This window comes from Cygnus atratus, chromosome 2, assembly GCF_013377495.2.
Source record: "Cygnus atratus isolate AKBS03 ecotype Queensland, Australia chromosome 2, CAtr_DNAZoo_HiC_assembly, whole genome shotgun sequence".
Classification (NCBI taxonomy): domain Eukaryota; kingdom Metazoa; phylum Chordata; class Aves; order Anseriformes; family Anatidae; genus Cygnus; species Cygnus atratus.
Window position 1 is genome coordinate 110,404,051 of NC_066363.1, and position 14,407 is coordinate 110,418,457.

At 36.6% G+C, this 14,407-nt stretch overlaps 1 protein-coding gene across 5 annotated transcripts in view; it reads right to left on the bottom strand.

Moving 5' to 3' along the window:
* ROCK1 (Rho associated coiled-coil containing protein kinase 1) overlaps positions 1 to 14,407 on the bottom strand; it is an 89,970-nt gene that overhangs the window by 41,367 nt on the left and 34,196 nt on the right. For all 5 annotated transcript variants that reach the window (XM_035564018.2, XM_035564016.2, XM_050709048.1 and 2 more), the window contains 9 exons: positions 13,748 to 13,848; positions 12,826 to 12,963; positions 11,410 to 11,585; positions 8,746 to 8,830; positions 6,761 to 6,905; positions 6,328 to 6,466; positions 4,982 to 5,073; positions 4,595 to 4,754; positions 2,095 to 2,161 (listed from right to left, as the gene is read on the bottom strand). In XM_035564018.2, the coding sequence (XP_035419911.1) occupies positions 2,095 to 2,161; positions 4,595 to 4,754; positions 4,982 to 5,073; positions 6,328 to 6,466; positions 6,761 to 6,905; positions 8,746 to 8,830; positions 11,410 to 11,585; positions 12,826 to 12,963; positions 13,748 to 13,848 (1,103 nt within the window). The remainder of the gene's footprint in view (positions 1 to 2,094; positions 2,162 to 4,594; positions 4,755 to 4,981; positions 5,074 to 6,327; positions 6,467 to 6,760; positions 6,906 to 8,745; positions 8,831 to 11,409; positions 11,586 to 12,825; positions 12,964 to 13,747; positions 13,849 to 14,407) is intronic.

Genomic DNA, 14,407 nt, shown 5'->3' on the forward strand with positions numbered 1-14,407 from the left:
GGGGCCTACCTAAGCTTGCTGAGCAGTCAAATGACATTGATGCAAGACAACAGGCTTCCAGAGAAGTTTTGCACAATCGGGTATCAATAACCTAAACAATACCTTATGAAAATCCTGAGTCACAGTTAACAGAGAATAAAAGCATTCCTGCATGTTTTGGTCTGACTACAGTGTAGAAGCCAAGCAAAATCCCTCTGAAGCTGTCATACTTTGTTGTTGTTGTTGTTAAACCACAGCATTTTGCATCTGGTTCTGCACCCTGAACAATGAAAAAACCTGAAGACCCAGTTCAGAAGAATCTGTTGATCTCCTCCTTAATATCTGAACTGCTCAGAGGAGTTTAGGGTAGCACTAAAAGAAAATAACCAGATCTTCAAAGAGGCCTGATATTCAGTTAAAGGACACTGAATTCCGTTTTTCTCCAACTTCAAGGTCTAGTTCTGTGAAGTTTTACACTCTTGCAAAACCCAATTAATTTCTTGGAAATTTCTGGCACTCAGTCCCTCCCAAAAGAACCTCAGTAACATGCCAAAATACAGAGTAGATAACATTGTGTTATATTTCCAGAACTAATTAATTTGCTAACCATGTGTCAACATTACCGTTTTCATTGCAGCATGTAATGAAAGGAAAAACAGCTGAGAAAAACTGGGAGATCAAAATACTCTGTAATAAAGACTTAACATTCATTTAAACCTATTACCCATATCCTTCCACAGCTTCCCCTCCCCAAACTGTTAAAAATCAGAAGACATTCAAATACCCCTAGCAATACTGACAGGGCTGTAGGGTTCTTTAAGCACGTGTAGGTGCCATGCCAGGTAACCCACTAATTCTGACAAGTCCACTTAATAGCTACCTTCAAAGTCAACCAAAGGCCAGCACATAGCTTTAAATATTTGCAAATATTTCCAAGCCTAGCTCTGTTTTTAATTTTGCCATACCAACAGCCATGCACTGATGAAGAAAACAAAATTTATGGAAGACATCAACTTTCATAAATAAATCAAAACAATTCAGTGCTTAATAAATTCAGTTAGCCCAATAAAATACGTAAGTAGTTCCCCTGCCCTTTACAAGTTCTCCTTGGGTAATACCATATACCACTAAAACATTTATATTACGAGTTTAAGAGAAAAAGGAACATGCATCAACATCTGCTTCTCTTTGACTCTAAATGGAAAACATAATAGAACAAGATACCAACAAAGTAAATCAATCAAAGCTAAAAAGACATCTTTTAGAGTTCATTATTGTTTTTGACTGTGTTTTCTACTGGAAAGAAAGCCAATTTGAAAAACATTAAAGCAGTCTACAGAAATTATCTTAATTTACACCTGAACTTACACAGAATCCAAGCACACCTTATTTCTAAATTTCTATCAACTTATCTTCCTGGTAACCTGATTGCCAAGATGCTTAGGAAGCAGTAACTGAAAGAGCTTCTGAACTTTCCTGCGAGCTTGTTAGGTGAACTGCTATACAAATACAGCTTCTCAGTGCCCCAAATCCCAAAAGATTGTGGGGCACCCTTGGGAAGGAGCAGAACACCTAAGCTTGGATATTTTATTTGGAAAAAATAAAATTAAAAAAAAGAATTCCCACACTGCCATATTGTCTGCCACCTCCCACTTGGCTCACAGGGAACTCAGAAACCTTAGCTCCAGCTCCAGTGATGAAACAGTGGGCTGCTGGAAAGCCCAGGCTTCCTTACTATAACACTCATGGCTAGATTTGATGATCACCACAAAGCCAGCGTACACCTGGGATAGATATGGCACTCTGAAAACATTGCACAAACTCTTAGATATTTATAAAGATAAAAACTGTGAATCCTGTTTCACAAGAAGAGTACGCAGTTCCAGCTACTTTATTCCGATTTGTGAAAACTTATGTTTTAGGAAGAACTGAAATTCAGTCTTTTCAACAACTTTGATAGGCAAGCCATACTAAATAGTTTAATTTTATTTACTGATCTCCCATATTTCAAACACTAAAGCAGTTTGAGACATCTAAAATTCAAAGAATTTATACTCATATATGCAACAGATTCTTTTCAAGGATACAATAAAAACGAAAACCAGTGAGACATACCACACTTTTATCCACATTGGAGCCTGTTCTGTTGTCATTGGAATTTTCTGCAGAGACAGATAAATACCTGTAACAACATTAAAAGTTATTTTAAGAGTTGTTTAAAAGCAAGGTTATGAAAAAAACAGAATATAATCATGATAAAAATAAAACCCTCAGATTTTTGCTCCGAAGTGTAGATAACCAAATAGTAACAATCAGATTTTTCACTTCTGTACTTATTACATTTCAAGATTTGAGCACATTTACTTGAACTAAACACAATTAATTGTAAAAATTGTCTTCAAGCGTAAGGCGGTAAGTTGCAGAAGACGACCTCTTGAAAAAAGGATTTCTGCCAAGTATTAGCACAACCACTTTTCTTTTTTTTTAAATAACCATTAAAAATCTTTGCTTTCCATGGTTACAACACTCTCATTGGCTTGCATCCCATAAATATTTATTCAGGCACTTATGAAACAAGTAGTAATGAAGCAAACTCTGCAGAGATTGTGTGTGTGTACGTAGCTTCCAAAGTTACCAGGAGTTCCACACGCAGTTTGTCTTGAAGCGAGAGTTATTTTACATAACAGTTCTCTTAAAATACCACAAATTTCTATTTGTCATGATTCTAAAAGTCATGTAAATAAATAAAAGTGACTGCCTGAGAATTCCTTCAGTATTTGGTGTGATATTCTTGGCCTGATAACTGATCTAGAGAGATATGAAGGGTTCCTAACCCATCAGATTATGTTAGGAAGAAATCTCCAACACGTGAGCTGAGGAAGACGGATGCATCCCATCTTTTCTTTCACATGAACAAAAACCTCCAAAATAAAAGCTGAAGGCACCCTGCAAAACCCAGGTCAAATTAAAAATCTAAACAGCTTACGGACAATCAAGTGACAAAGACAAACATTAGAGTTCCCTATAGAGAAAGGAGTTGGTCTCAAGTACAATAATAAACCACCATATTTTCTAGTTTGCAATCAGTGAGATCACAGCTGTTGAAGATATCCTATCCTAAAAGACTGTAAGACTTCCTTTAGTGACAGAAGTCACATCATGTTCCTACATCCCCACTGCTTTAAACTCTACCGCATACTTGAAGCATGACAAAAATCAAAGGAGATGGAAGACATTTGAACTTTTTCCTAAATACTCAATTGAACATATTGCAGCATAAAAAGGGAATCAAAATTAGGACTAAAGATTTAGCAAGTGCAAATGGTCATTTCAGACTTTTCAAGACTGTCACACCGGAGTATTATGGGATCAAAATCAGTTCTAGAACAGCATTTCCGTTCCAGTAAGTGTACAAAGTAATTATAGTATTTAGTAGACGTCTTCCACAACAGCTAAATACAGTCTAAGTTCTCTGAATTCCTGGTACTAAACCCACCCCAAGAATTAAAAGGGGAGAGAAGAATTTCTGTTATTAACAAGCTTCAGTATGCTACTTCACCTTCTTGATAACACATTCCAAAGTCTACCTGAAAGGCAAAAATTAAGACTTTTTATTATAGATTAAAATCAGAACAATAAGTAAAATTCTTGGACTGCTGAACTCACACAAACTGTCTGCAAAGCTTGCAAGTCCCTCTATTCCTTACTATGCAGAAAGCAACAACAAATCCAACTCTTTGCAGAGATGGAAATAATTTCACCACAGGCTTGGAAAAGTGGTTCCTCTTCTATCCAATAATGGATAGCAGATTTATTTCCTTTAAGGCTTTCCTATCCTGAAATACTATTAAAACTAACATCTACGGGTCTCTATCTGACATGGTCTACTAGAAGACTTAGATCATTTTCAGCATGACTGACATACACAACAATTAAAAGTATCTCTCAAAGAAAAATTTAAAGATTTTTGAATGTAGATAGAGCTATCGACAGTGCCTACATTAATAAAAACTGTTAAAGTATGAATCAATGCAATTTCAACTGATGTCATTTAAAGTTTCCTAAGCAACAGTGAAAACAGTAAAGCATCACAATCTCACTGCAGCTGATGAGTACTTTGAAAAAAGAAGAATTTACCACAGGTGACAAGCAAGTAGAAAATAGAGTATTTCTAGTAAGCCAGAGAGAAACTAAGACAAGGTTTACTTTATCACATGCCTACAGTGATGTGAAGTGTGGAATCCTTGTATAAAATTCCCAAACTGTGATTTGCAATGAAATAAACTGACATTCACATCCCCAGTTCACGACTACATGGATACTTCATTGCTCTGTAGGCAGCTCTGCCTAGAAACCACAACAGCAAATTTTTCTTACTCAGTTTCTGCCACACCATGGTGTAACATGCTTAATACAGAACAAAACATTCACAAAATCAGTGCAATATTTTAAGGTACTGATGACTAGTAGTACTGGCTATCAAAGTGTCGAGAAAGTGTAATTTATTAGGATTCTGACTCATAAGTAAGAATCTGTATAGGCTTATATTTACATAAGAGTCAGACAGGAGGCTTGACAAGAGAATATACCATCAGTTTGCTTTGTCTGTACATACCGACGGTTGCTGTAATAAGTAAATCCTACAAATGGAAGCTGGTTGCCCACAAATGCTTTTGGTATGGGAAATGTTTCTTCTTCTCCTTTGTCTTCTTCCAGATCATCGAAATTACTAGTGTCTATGTCACTACTTAAGTCAGGCACAACTGGTGCTACAGCTAGAAAAAAAAAGGAGAATAATTATATGCTAGTAATCATTTTATAACTCAAGTGACACAACCAAGAGTTTTTTGGGTATTTCTCTTTGGTGTCTAAGAAATTTCATTCCATCCTGCAGTGTAACTAAGATTTTAAATTTCATTAAAGAGAAATACAGCAGTTCTTTCACTAACATGATACGTAAAGTAAGGCAAATCACTGTCTCTGAGAAAGGCATTATACTTACTGTCTCTGAGAGTTTCCCAAGCCCATTGATCATTTTTGAAGAAAAGGTGCCGTTTAATTTCTTCTACTCCATTGCGTCCTAGTCTCACTTCCCTGTAAAGAGTTTTTTGGTTTCAGTATAGTATGTAAGATTACATAAATCATTCCAAAGGAAAGACAAATCATAAGGCGCATCTAACAACAAAAGGGAAAAAAAACAAACTCTCAAACTAAGGCATGAAATAGGTATACCTCAAAACTCTCAGATGATGACAACTACAGCAGCACAGCAGGTATATTTCAGAACGCAATCTGTTTTTAAGACTTGCCTATAAGAACTGCTGCTGCTACTCTTTCCACCGTCATGGACTGGCTAGGCAGCTGTCAAGCAGAAGCTAGATTCCACTCTTACTAGGAGTTTATGCTGTTGCTTGAATCCCACGAAGCTCAGCAAATGCAACAGCCCCCCTCCACCTTTGCAGCCCCAGGTCTCAAGCAAAGGTTGCAAAGGTTATTTTTATATTAGTAAGCAGTGTGGGTGCAACTAGAGTCCACCCACAAAGGGGAACAAACCTAACACCCACATTTCACATAGCCTTTCTTTGGGGTGACCCCAATCCTGTGGACTCAATGCCCACTAGGAGCTGGGACTGCATTAGGGGCACTCCTGAAATGCACCATTCACTTTAGTTTTGTCCCAAAGGAATCCATGCCCCTCACACTCTGCAACACAGACCAATGTAACAATAGCTGATAATTAGGAGTAACACTTCACATTCAAACTAAATTTATAAGCGCTCATCCTAGCACCATTTCCCTTCCCCCAATATACATGATACTACCACAGAGAACAGCAGCAAACACGAGACTCCTCTCCCAAGTTCTGGGACTGGACAATACTAATCTGACAATACCACCTGTCCAGTCTGCAGTATCTACTGCTTCAGGTTAAACAAAACGCTGATTCAGAGTAGACAATGTGACTTAAAACCCTAAGCAACCGAAGTTCTAAAGAGTTATTGACTAAATTTAAGACATCCTTGCTGTACTTTAAGCAAGAGGCTAACACTTTCTCACATTTTTGTAGCTGATAGACAAATAAAACCCAACTCCTATGAAGGAGAACATTCAACTAACAGAAGTGCATTCAGAGCGCGTACACTTATCTACAGCAGCACCTAAACAGGAACAGAGTTATGCTGCATTCATGCCAATACTATCAAAGTCCCACTTCTGTTCAGCAGTTTAGAAACCCCCACAAAATATATATAGATACACACGTACACACACACACAGACATGTTCTTTCAACATGAGAAGTTTTCTTAATGAAGATTCACTTTCATTTTGAATAAGGTTTAAATCTCACCTATCAGTTAAAAAGGCACAAATAAGGTTTTTCGCCTCTTTAGAGATATCATTGTCATCAGGGAAGGTAAGGGAGTTCTTATGGTTCATAATCTTGCTGTATGTTCCAACCAAAGAATCTGCATAAAAAGGTGTATCACCTGAAAAAGCAGCAATGCAAAAAATTAAAAAGTAGATCAGAAGTACTGTAGATTTGGTTTATAACATTTGAATTATGCATGCAACAAAATGTAAGCAACTAATTGAACAAGAGGTAAGGACAAATGTTTGAGAACTGTACTAGATTATTTTTAAGACATTTTGCAAACACCACAGTGAGTAAACCAAAAGTTATGTCAAGAAAGTAATAAATTAAACAGTTACAAGCAGCACTGATATTTTATTATAGAGTGCAGTTAAGTACTGCACTCAATTTTGATTAGCCTATGACTCACCTACAAGCATCTCATATAGGAAGACTCCAACTGACCACCAGTCACACTCTCTTCCATAGTAACCATCACCACCCTGGGACTTCAATACTTCGGGAGAGATGTAGTCTGGTGTTCCTACAGCTGTATCACATCGTACCATACCTTCCTACACAGAGAAGGAAAACAGACAGGCCCAAATATAAGAACCAAAATTGCAAGCTATTTTCAAGAGTTTATGAAGCCTAAGTAACAGCAGCAAATCAACAACTTTCATGAACAAATGGGTGGGTTTTTTTTGAATGGGTAATTAAACATTTTTAATTACTAAACTACTAAAGCCAAAGCAAAGCACTGGACTTGTCAAAGTTAACACAGTGGAAGTTACTTTAAAAACCTCTGTTAATATCCAAGAAGTAACCAGAATTGCATCTCAGCCTTGTAAACACAGCACAGCTTCTCCTGCTCATGCCAATATAAATGTCTTATATACTGCCAGGGTATAGAGTAAACAAGGAAAGCTCCTCTCAAAATAGGCCAGCAAATCAAGGATTTTGCTGACAGGATCAGCTAAACTAAGTTTTTCTCCTCCAACACAATATACTTAATGCCAGGAAGACTGCAATGCAGATAAGGCCCTGAAATTTGAAGAAGATAGACTTCAAAATGTGTGACAGATGAGAAGAATGTTTCACGTTCCTCACACCCCTGAGAAAGAACTAGCAGAAGAGATCAATCACATTGGAGATGGCATCTAGAATGCCAAAGTGGCAATCACCCGATCCTTTCCAGTGTTCAGGCACTTCTGGAACAATCCTAGAAATAGATTAGCAGAAAACTTGTACAATACATAACTAAGGAACAAATATAGCTAATGAACAAATCTAGTGTTGCATATGCAGCAAATCCAGAATACACCTAAACTTCTGTCTATGCTGAGCAGTTTCTTTCCCACAGAGCCACTTTCCTCTTTCAAGAGGCTAGAGGAACCCAAGACTAGGCTCTTCAATACACAGCTCGTTTATTTAGTACAGCACAAAATGTAAGGTGTTGTTGACATGAGTTTACTTCTGTGACACTAACACACAGCAAAGTTTCATAATATTTTACTTGCTTTTTGGCACTTACAGCTTAAGCACAAGGATATTTTTCTGTATTTCAGAAGTCCTAATTTTTAAGACCAAAATCAAAAATGAGTCTGTATTAAGCCAAATTACGTGTCAGCTATTCCACTGTGGACTGGAAGTGGACTGGTTGCGACTTAAGGAAACTATTTGAATTTGTACATGTAACTTGCACTTGGTTTTCACTGGTGCCTTTTATTTATGGCAAGGCAGCTGATTTATTCCAAAAGCAATTTATTCAAAGCTCCTGGAATAGGTTGAGAACGTGATGTATATATTACCCAGACTCTGTTAAAGTATCACACATTTAAGGTTGCTTTCTTGGTATGTAGGTGGAGGCTAGCACAAACCAATCACAATTTTGTGTAGGGAACAACAATGCTTCACAGTACTTAAAATACAATTTCTTTTTTTTTTTTTTTAATGACCTCAAGATATATTTAAAAAAAATAAATTCTGTGACACTCTTTTAACCTGTTTCCTTCAGATTTGGCTTTTATATAGGTCAGCTTATGCTAGTACGTATAATCAGGATTCAGCAACTTGGACATGTTTTCCGTCACTGAACTTAACTAGGTATCTCACTTTTTTTCCATCAGCTTTGACAGTCAAAGACTTAAAGAAATAATCCAGAGGAATCTATAAGATAATCAATGGCTTGACTTCAGGAAGCCTTCCTAATAAACAGTATAGAGTTGATGCAATCCCTACTTCAAGAGCCATTTTTGCATTCTACATTGTCATTTAATAGGATGCATAAATAATAGTAATAGCAATAGAGTGGAATCTTGGACATTTTTCATCTAGCTATTTTTTTCAGTGTATTTTATTTTCACTTTTACACGTCTTCCTTTCAAAAAGGAAAAAAAATCAAAAATTGTCTACCTTGTTCATCTTCATACAAGTACCAAAATCTGCTAGTTTTAAGTGACCAGCTTTATCTAGCAGCATATTATCAGGTTTCACATCTCTGAAAAGAGAAAAACATTTGTGTAAGAGTTAACCAGTCAATTTAACTTAGGAAAACAAAAGACAACTATTTTTCAGATGTAACATGACAAGGAAAATACAACATGAAAACACAACTATTTCCTCAATTTTTTTCCTTCTTATAGTATCATGTCCCACATACAGACTGTGGAACTGAAGCATTAAAAAAAGTGATAATGGATGTGGGAACAGTCTAAAGTCACCAAACCTCAAACGTCAAGTTTTCATAAAAACCACTAACTTGCTGAAGTCCCTCTCTAGTAGGATACAGCTACACAAAAGGAATCCATTCTGGTTGTGAGATAACCACATATAGAAAGTTTTCATGAAGTAACTGTAAAGTTCAGCAATGCTAATGGTACTAAGTATACTACAGCAGAACCACAGTAAAAAAACAATTATCAAAAAATATAATGGTTTCAGGTGAAAGTATATTTCTGGGACCTCAAATGGAAAACTCTGGCCACTACAATGAAATGAAGTCCTAGCATTACCTCACCTCAGGGTGTGCAGCAGAAACATATCAGTGTACACACACAATAATTTTGGTTGGGAATCTTTTATTTATTTTTTTGAAATACTCTTAGTCCAACTGCCTGATCAAAGTACAGCTAAGGAAATCAGTTCAAACTTCAAAGTTGCATTCGGGTTCCTCAGGGTCAAATTCAGTCAAGTTTTGAATTTTTTCCAAGGATGGGGATTTCATAACCTCTCTACAACTCTCTTCCATTGTTTGACCACCCTCACAGTGAAAATTTATTTCCTAACAAATAACTGGATATTCACAGAACAAACATCTGCTGGCCATCTGCTCCAACCCTCCTGCTTAAGCAGGGATACCTAGAGCAGGTTGTCCAGGCACCTTTTGAAGATTTACAAGGAGGGTGACCCCACAAGCTTTCTGGGTAGCCTGTGCCAGTGCTCAGTTAACCATTGCTGCAACTTGTGTCATCCGCTGCCTCTCATCCTTTCACTGCAACCATCTTTCCATTCCAGCTACGTTGGAAACCTTGCTAAAGTCAATGCAAACAACATACACTGCTTTCCCATCATCACAGAAGTCAATCAGGTTAAGCAGGCACATTTATCCTTGAGTAAATCCATGCAGGCTGTTCCCAATCACCTTCCTGTCCATGTGCTTGGAAACAGTTTCCTTAGAATTTACTCCATAATCAGCCTGCAGTCCCCTGATCCTCCCCTCCTTGCCCTCTCAGGGCAAGATGGGAGGGCCATTTCTTTCCTTCCAGTCAACAGAAACCTCCTGATTGCTGCAGCCTTTCACTGGTCATAGAGAGCAGTATCTCCTGATATTGGCTACCTTCCTCACAACTCTCTGTGTATCCCACCAGCCTTGGACTCACATATGCCCCGTTTGCATAAAAGGGACTCAGTTTGACCTTTCTCTGCCAAACTACTGAATGCTTTACCCTCCAAAGCCCTGCCACCAGGCACAGGTGCCTGGGAGACCTGAAAGCAGACCTTATAAAGAAAGGCTGAGGCAAAAGCAGCAGACTCAGACCTTTCCATGACCTCTGTCATGAGCCCGTATTTTCATCAGCTTCTGTTCAGTCCTCAAATTCGAGTAAACTAGTTAAAAACAAATTCCAAAATATCTGCTGTCAAAGTAATCCGGAGTTTGAGGAAAAGTGCTTTTGGCAACTTCAAATCTCTGTTTTCTAAAGCTTGCCAATACAACTGTACAAATGGTTCAGCCAATTTATTCCTTAAATGTGGCATAGTAGCTATGTAATTTATGATGCTATAGATTCTACTCAAGCAATGGATTAATAGCTTTTTTTTTTTTTTGCTTTGCTTTTGTTTTTTGAAAAAACTTAAGTGTTAACAGTGATCTTCTGGCCAAACTACAAATTGAGAGTATATACACTAAGTCTTTCTCAAGCTGTTTGTGTGTTTTTAGTTGAAAAATTTATTCTCCTGCTTCTAGTAAATATGGTTAAAAGCTAAACAGACAGAAGTTCAAATATCAACAAAAGAGAACACTCAATCTATCTGACAAGAGACTATAATTCACTTGAGGACAAGTACGTTAATATGAAACTAACCTAAGTCCCTTCACTCTGTCTCTGTTTTCCATCTTGCCCCTTATAAGAAAACAGGTGGCTGGGAGATTTTCCTCACCCTGCTCAGTTTCTTAACAAGCCACTGATGCCAGCTGAGGCTTTAAATGCAGAACTGAGAGTTAATAATTACTAATAGTGTATGCTACTGCTATCAAATTCTCAAAACAGTTTCTTCTAGTCAAGAAAAATGAATTATTTTGGGGGCCAACTTGTTCATGACACTTCAGTTCTATATCTTTTGGTAAATTGGTACAATTTTATTATTCCCTAAACTGAAGAAGATCATCCTGCTGAAAACCTTTACTTTGACTGTGTTACCTCAGCTTTGTACCTCCTGATGACAAGAAGTTTTGAAGTTGTAAGATGGAATAATTGTGAAATAATAATGAAGTCATATCAGCAATTTTAAAATGGCCTTGAAGTCACTCTGACAGCACTGGGATTAAAACAACACTAACAATATTTTTTTCTTTTTCACCTGTGTATAAAACCCATTGAGTGAATTGCATCTAATGCAAGAACAACTTCAGCAGTATAAAATCTTGCCCATTTCTCAGGAACATCGTAGTTGCTCATTAAATTCACAAGGTCCCCACCAGGCATGTATTCCATGACCATGTAAAGGTAACGATCATCTTGGAATGCATAAAATAACTGTAAAAAGAACATAAACAAAAGAACAAGTCACTGAGTGCTCCAGCTGTCTCATCTTTTGCTTGTTGAAAGTCCACAGAATTTCAGTGCAAATTCATTTACAAAGTAAAATAGTTGCTACAACTACTGCAGCAGCTTTGCATCATCCAGTAGACCTCCTAAAAAGGAATTAATCTCAAGTCAGTTTCTGCCAGATCTTCCATCCCTTTATGTTACTATAGAAGCAGTAGAGTTCTGGTTACAGATTTTGGTATTCATTGCACCAAATTGTAATCATTTCAAAGAAAGCTCATTGCATAAGAGGCCAAGATGCTTCCTTACTCCCTGGGACACCAATTGACAAATATGTAAACATGGAACTATTGTATTTCAAACATCTGCCTGATTGTATTTGTGTTATCACAAAATATTTATTATTCTACGGTCAATGTATTCATTGTTTAGAAAGTGAACCTATATTTTAAACAATTGAGAAAAATATTTCCCTTACAGCAGTAAATGCTCCGTTCAACACGACTTGTGCAAGTAGGTTTAAGCATGGTAACTTAAATGTTTCTAAAAATCACAAAACAATTTTGCACAATCACTCCCAGACAGATAGTAATGTAGTTGCATATTTGATTTAGGTAAGTCTTGAATGATTTTTAGGTAACTCTTGAATGACTTTAATTCTAACTTAACAGAAGTATTTACATGCTTAAGGGTAAGAACAGTTTAAATGAACAAGTTAACATGTGCACACAAATGTATGATGATAGCTTCAGGCATTATCCATATAAACTTCAAAGGCAGCGATGCCTCCCAAAAAATTGTCAGTGATAAAACTGAAATGAGGAAAACATAACCAGAGCAGGCATAATTTGCAGTCATATATACACACAAATCGGAATATACAGAAGCTACATCTTAAGCACTGATTTCTGATATGTTGGCTACTTCCAAAAGTACTATAAAGCAGCCTCACCAGTTTTAACTTATATCTGGCAAATAGTTTTAATAACAAACAGAATAGCTTATCCTGTATTTAAGACAAAGCACAGTTTTGAAGGAAGCACAGTATCAGCTATTTGTTGCAAACAGCAACTGTTAGTTACTGTTAGTAATGCGTTACCCTGACAGATCCAGATCAACGTAACCAAAATGGGAGTTCGGAAAACTAAGACACGTAAATATAAGTCATGCAGTATTGTAATAGAACAATTCTACCAAGACAACATTTTCAAAAGGAATCTCACTATACCTGAACAACCCAGGGACTATTAGCAAAAGCCATAATATCCCTTTCTTCCCAGAAGAAAGCAGAATCTGATCTTTTTATCATCTCAAATTTGCTTAGAAGTTTCATAGCATACACTCTTCTTGACGACTTATGCCTTACCTATGAAGACAAGCACGACATACAACAACACGTTAGTTTCCCACCTTAATATATGAAGAACATCACGAAACATCTTTTTCCTGCTTCACTATTTAATAGGTTTCATAAGACTCTTCACATTTATAAAGAATTACATATTGTGGGTCTACAAAATAATTATATTGCATTTTCTGACAATATATGCATTATTCTTAAAATACTTGCTAGAACTATGCAGAGTCCATAGGCATAAGTCACTTCATGACTTGTAGGTGCATATCTCTAAAAGCGCAAATAACGGCACGTATTAAATACATAAGCATTTTCCAGAGATCATTAGCATACACGAATACTTGCTGCCTATTTCTAGCTTCTCCCACCAATTCTCAGTTTAATAAAGCACCATGAACAAGTCCATTAATCTATCGTAAATATCATACACATCTCCTCTCATCTTGTGAAAGACGTCTACAAGACTGCTGTACTCCTTGAACTAGCAGAAATTCTTCTAGTCTTGAAGAATTGTTCAAGTGTCCATACACAGTGGCAAAGGCTAATTTTGTTGACTACAACTGATATATATTCCACTTTACCAGAAGCACGCCTTACAAAGCAAAATAAGTGCGGATTGACAGTACTGAAATGCAAGATTCTCAGAAACATTTCCATGGGATAAAAAGAAATAAAAATTCACTGAGCTTAACACTATAAAACCCTAAGACTTCATCTTCTGAACATTGCATTCAAACACAGACACAAACAAATTTGACAGGCATACATCCAAATGTACAGAAACACAACTTACCAACTGAACCTCCCCAAATGCCCCTCTACCAATCACCTTCACCACTTCATAATCTTCAGCTTTCATGCGCAGATCTCTCATTTTATTTACTGTGTCTTTATCTGTATGAAAGAAAAATCATATTTCGTATATAATCAATTTAATTAAACCCATTCATCTCATTTTTATTTCTCACAATTATTGCAAGACATATTCCTCTTTAAAGGGGACTTCATTTTTAACCTACCTCCCTACTGGAAACCACGCTGCAGACTGCATGACCTCATTCTCATTACCGCAGTAATCAAAACTTGATATAAAAATAATGCAGTAACTACTGTACAATCAAGTTACCGGAGATGTTAATTTGGGAATTTCTTTTAAAACAGTTATCTGGAAAAAAAAGAGCTAAGCAAAAACTTCATATCCAGCATGATCTTGCTTGCAAGCAAATCTGTTTTAAAAAGGTTATTTCTGGATAACTCTGTAATACATCTGAGAAAATATCATAAAGTATACATGAGAGATGCTTGAAGAAACTATTTTTTTTTAAATAAGCTTTCTGTATTCTGCAATTTTATTATTCCTATTGCTCAAAAAAGTAGATTTTAATTTAAAACATGCAGTGGGAATCACTGTAATTATTTATATAAACCTGTCATTCTATAAACTACAATAATT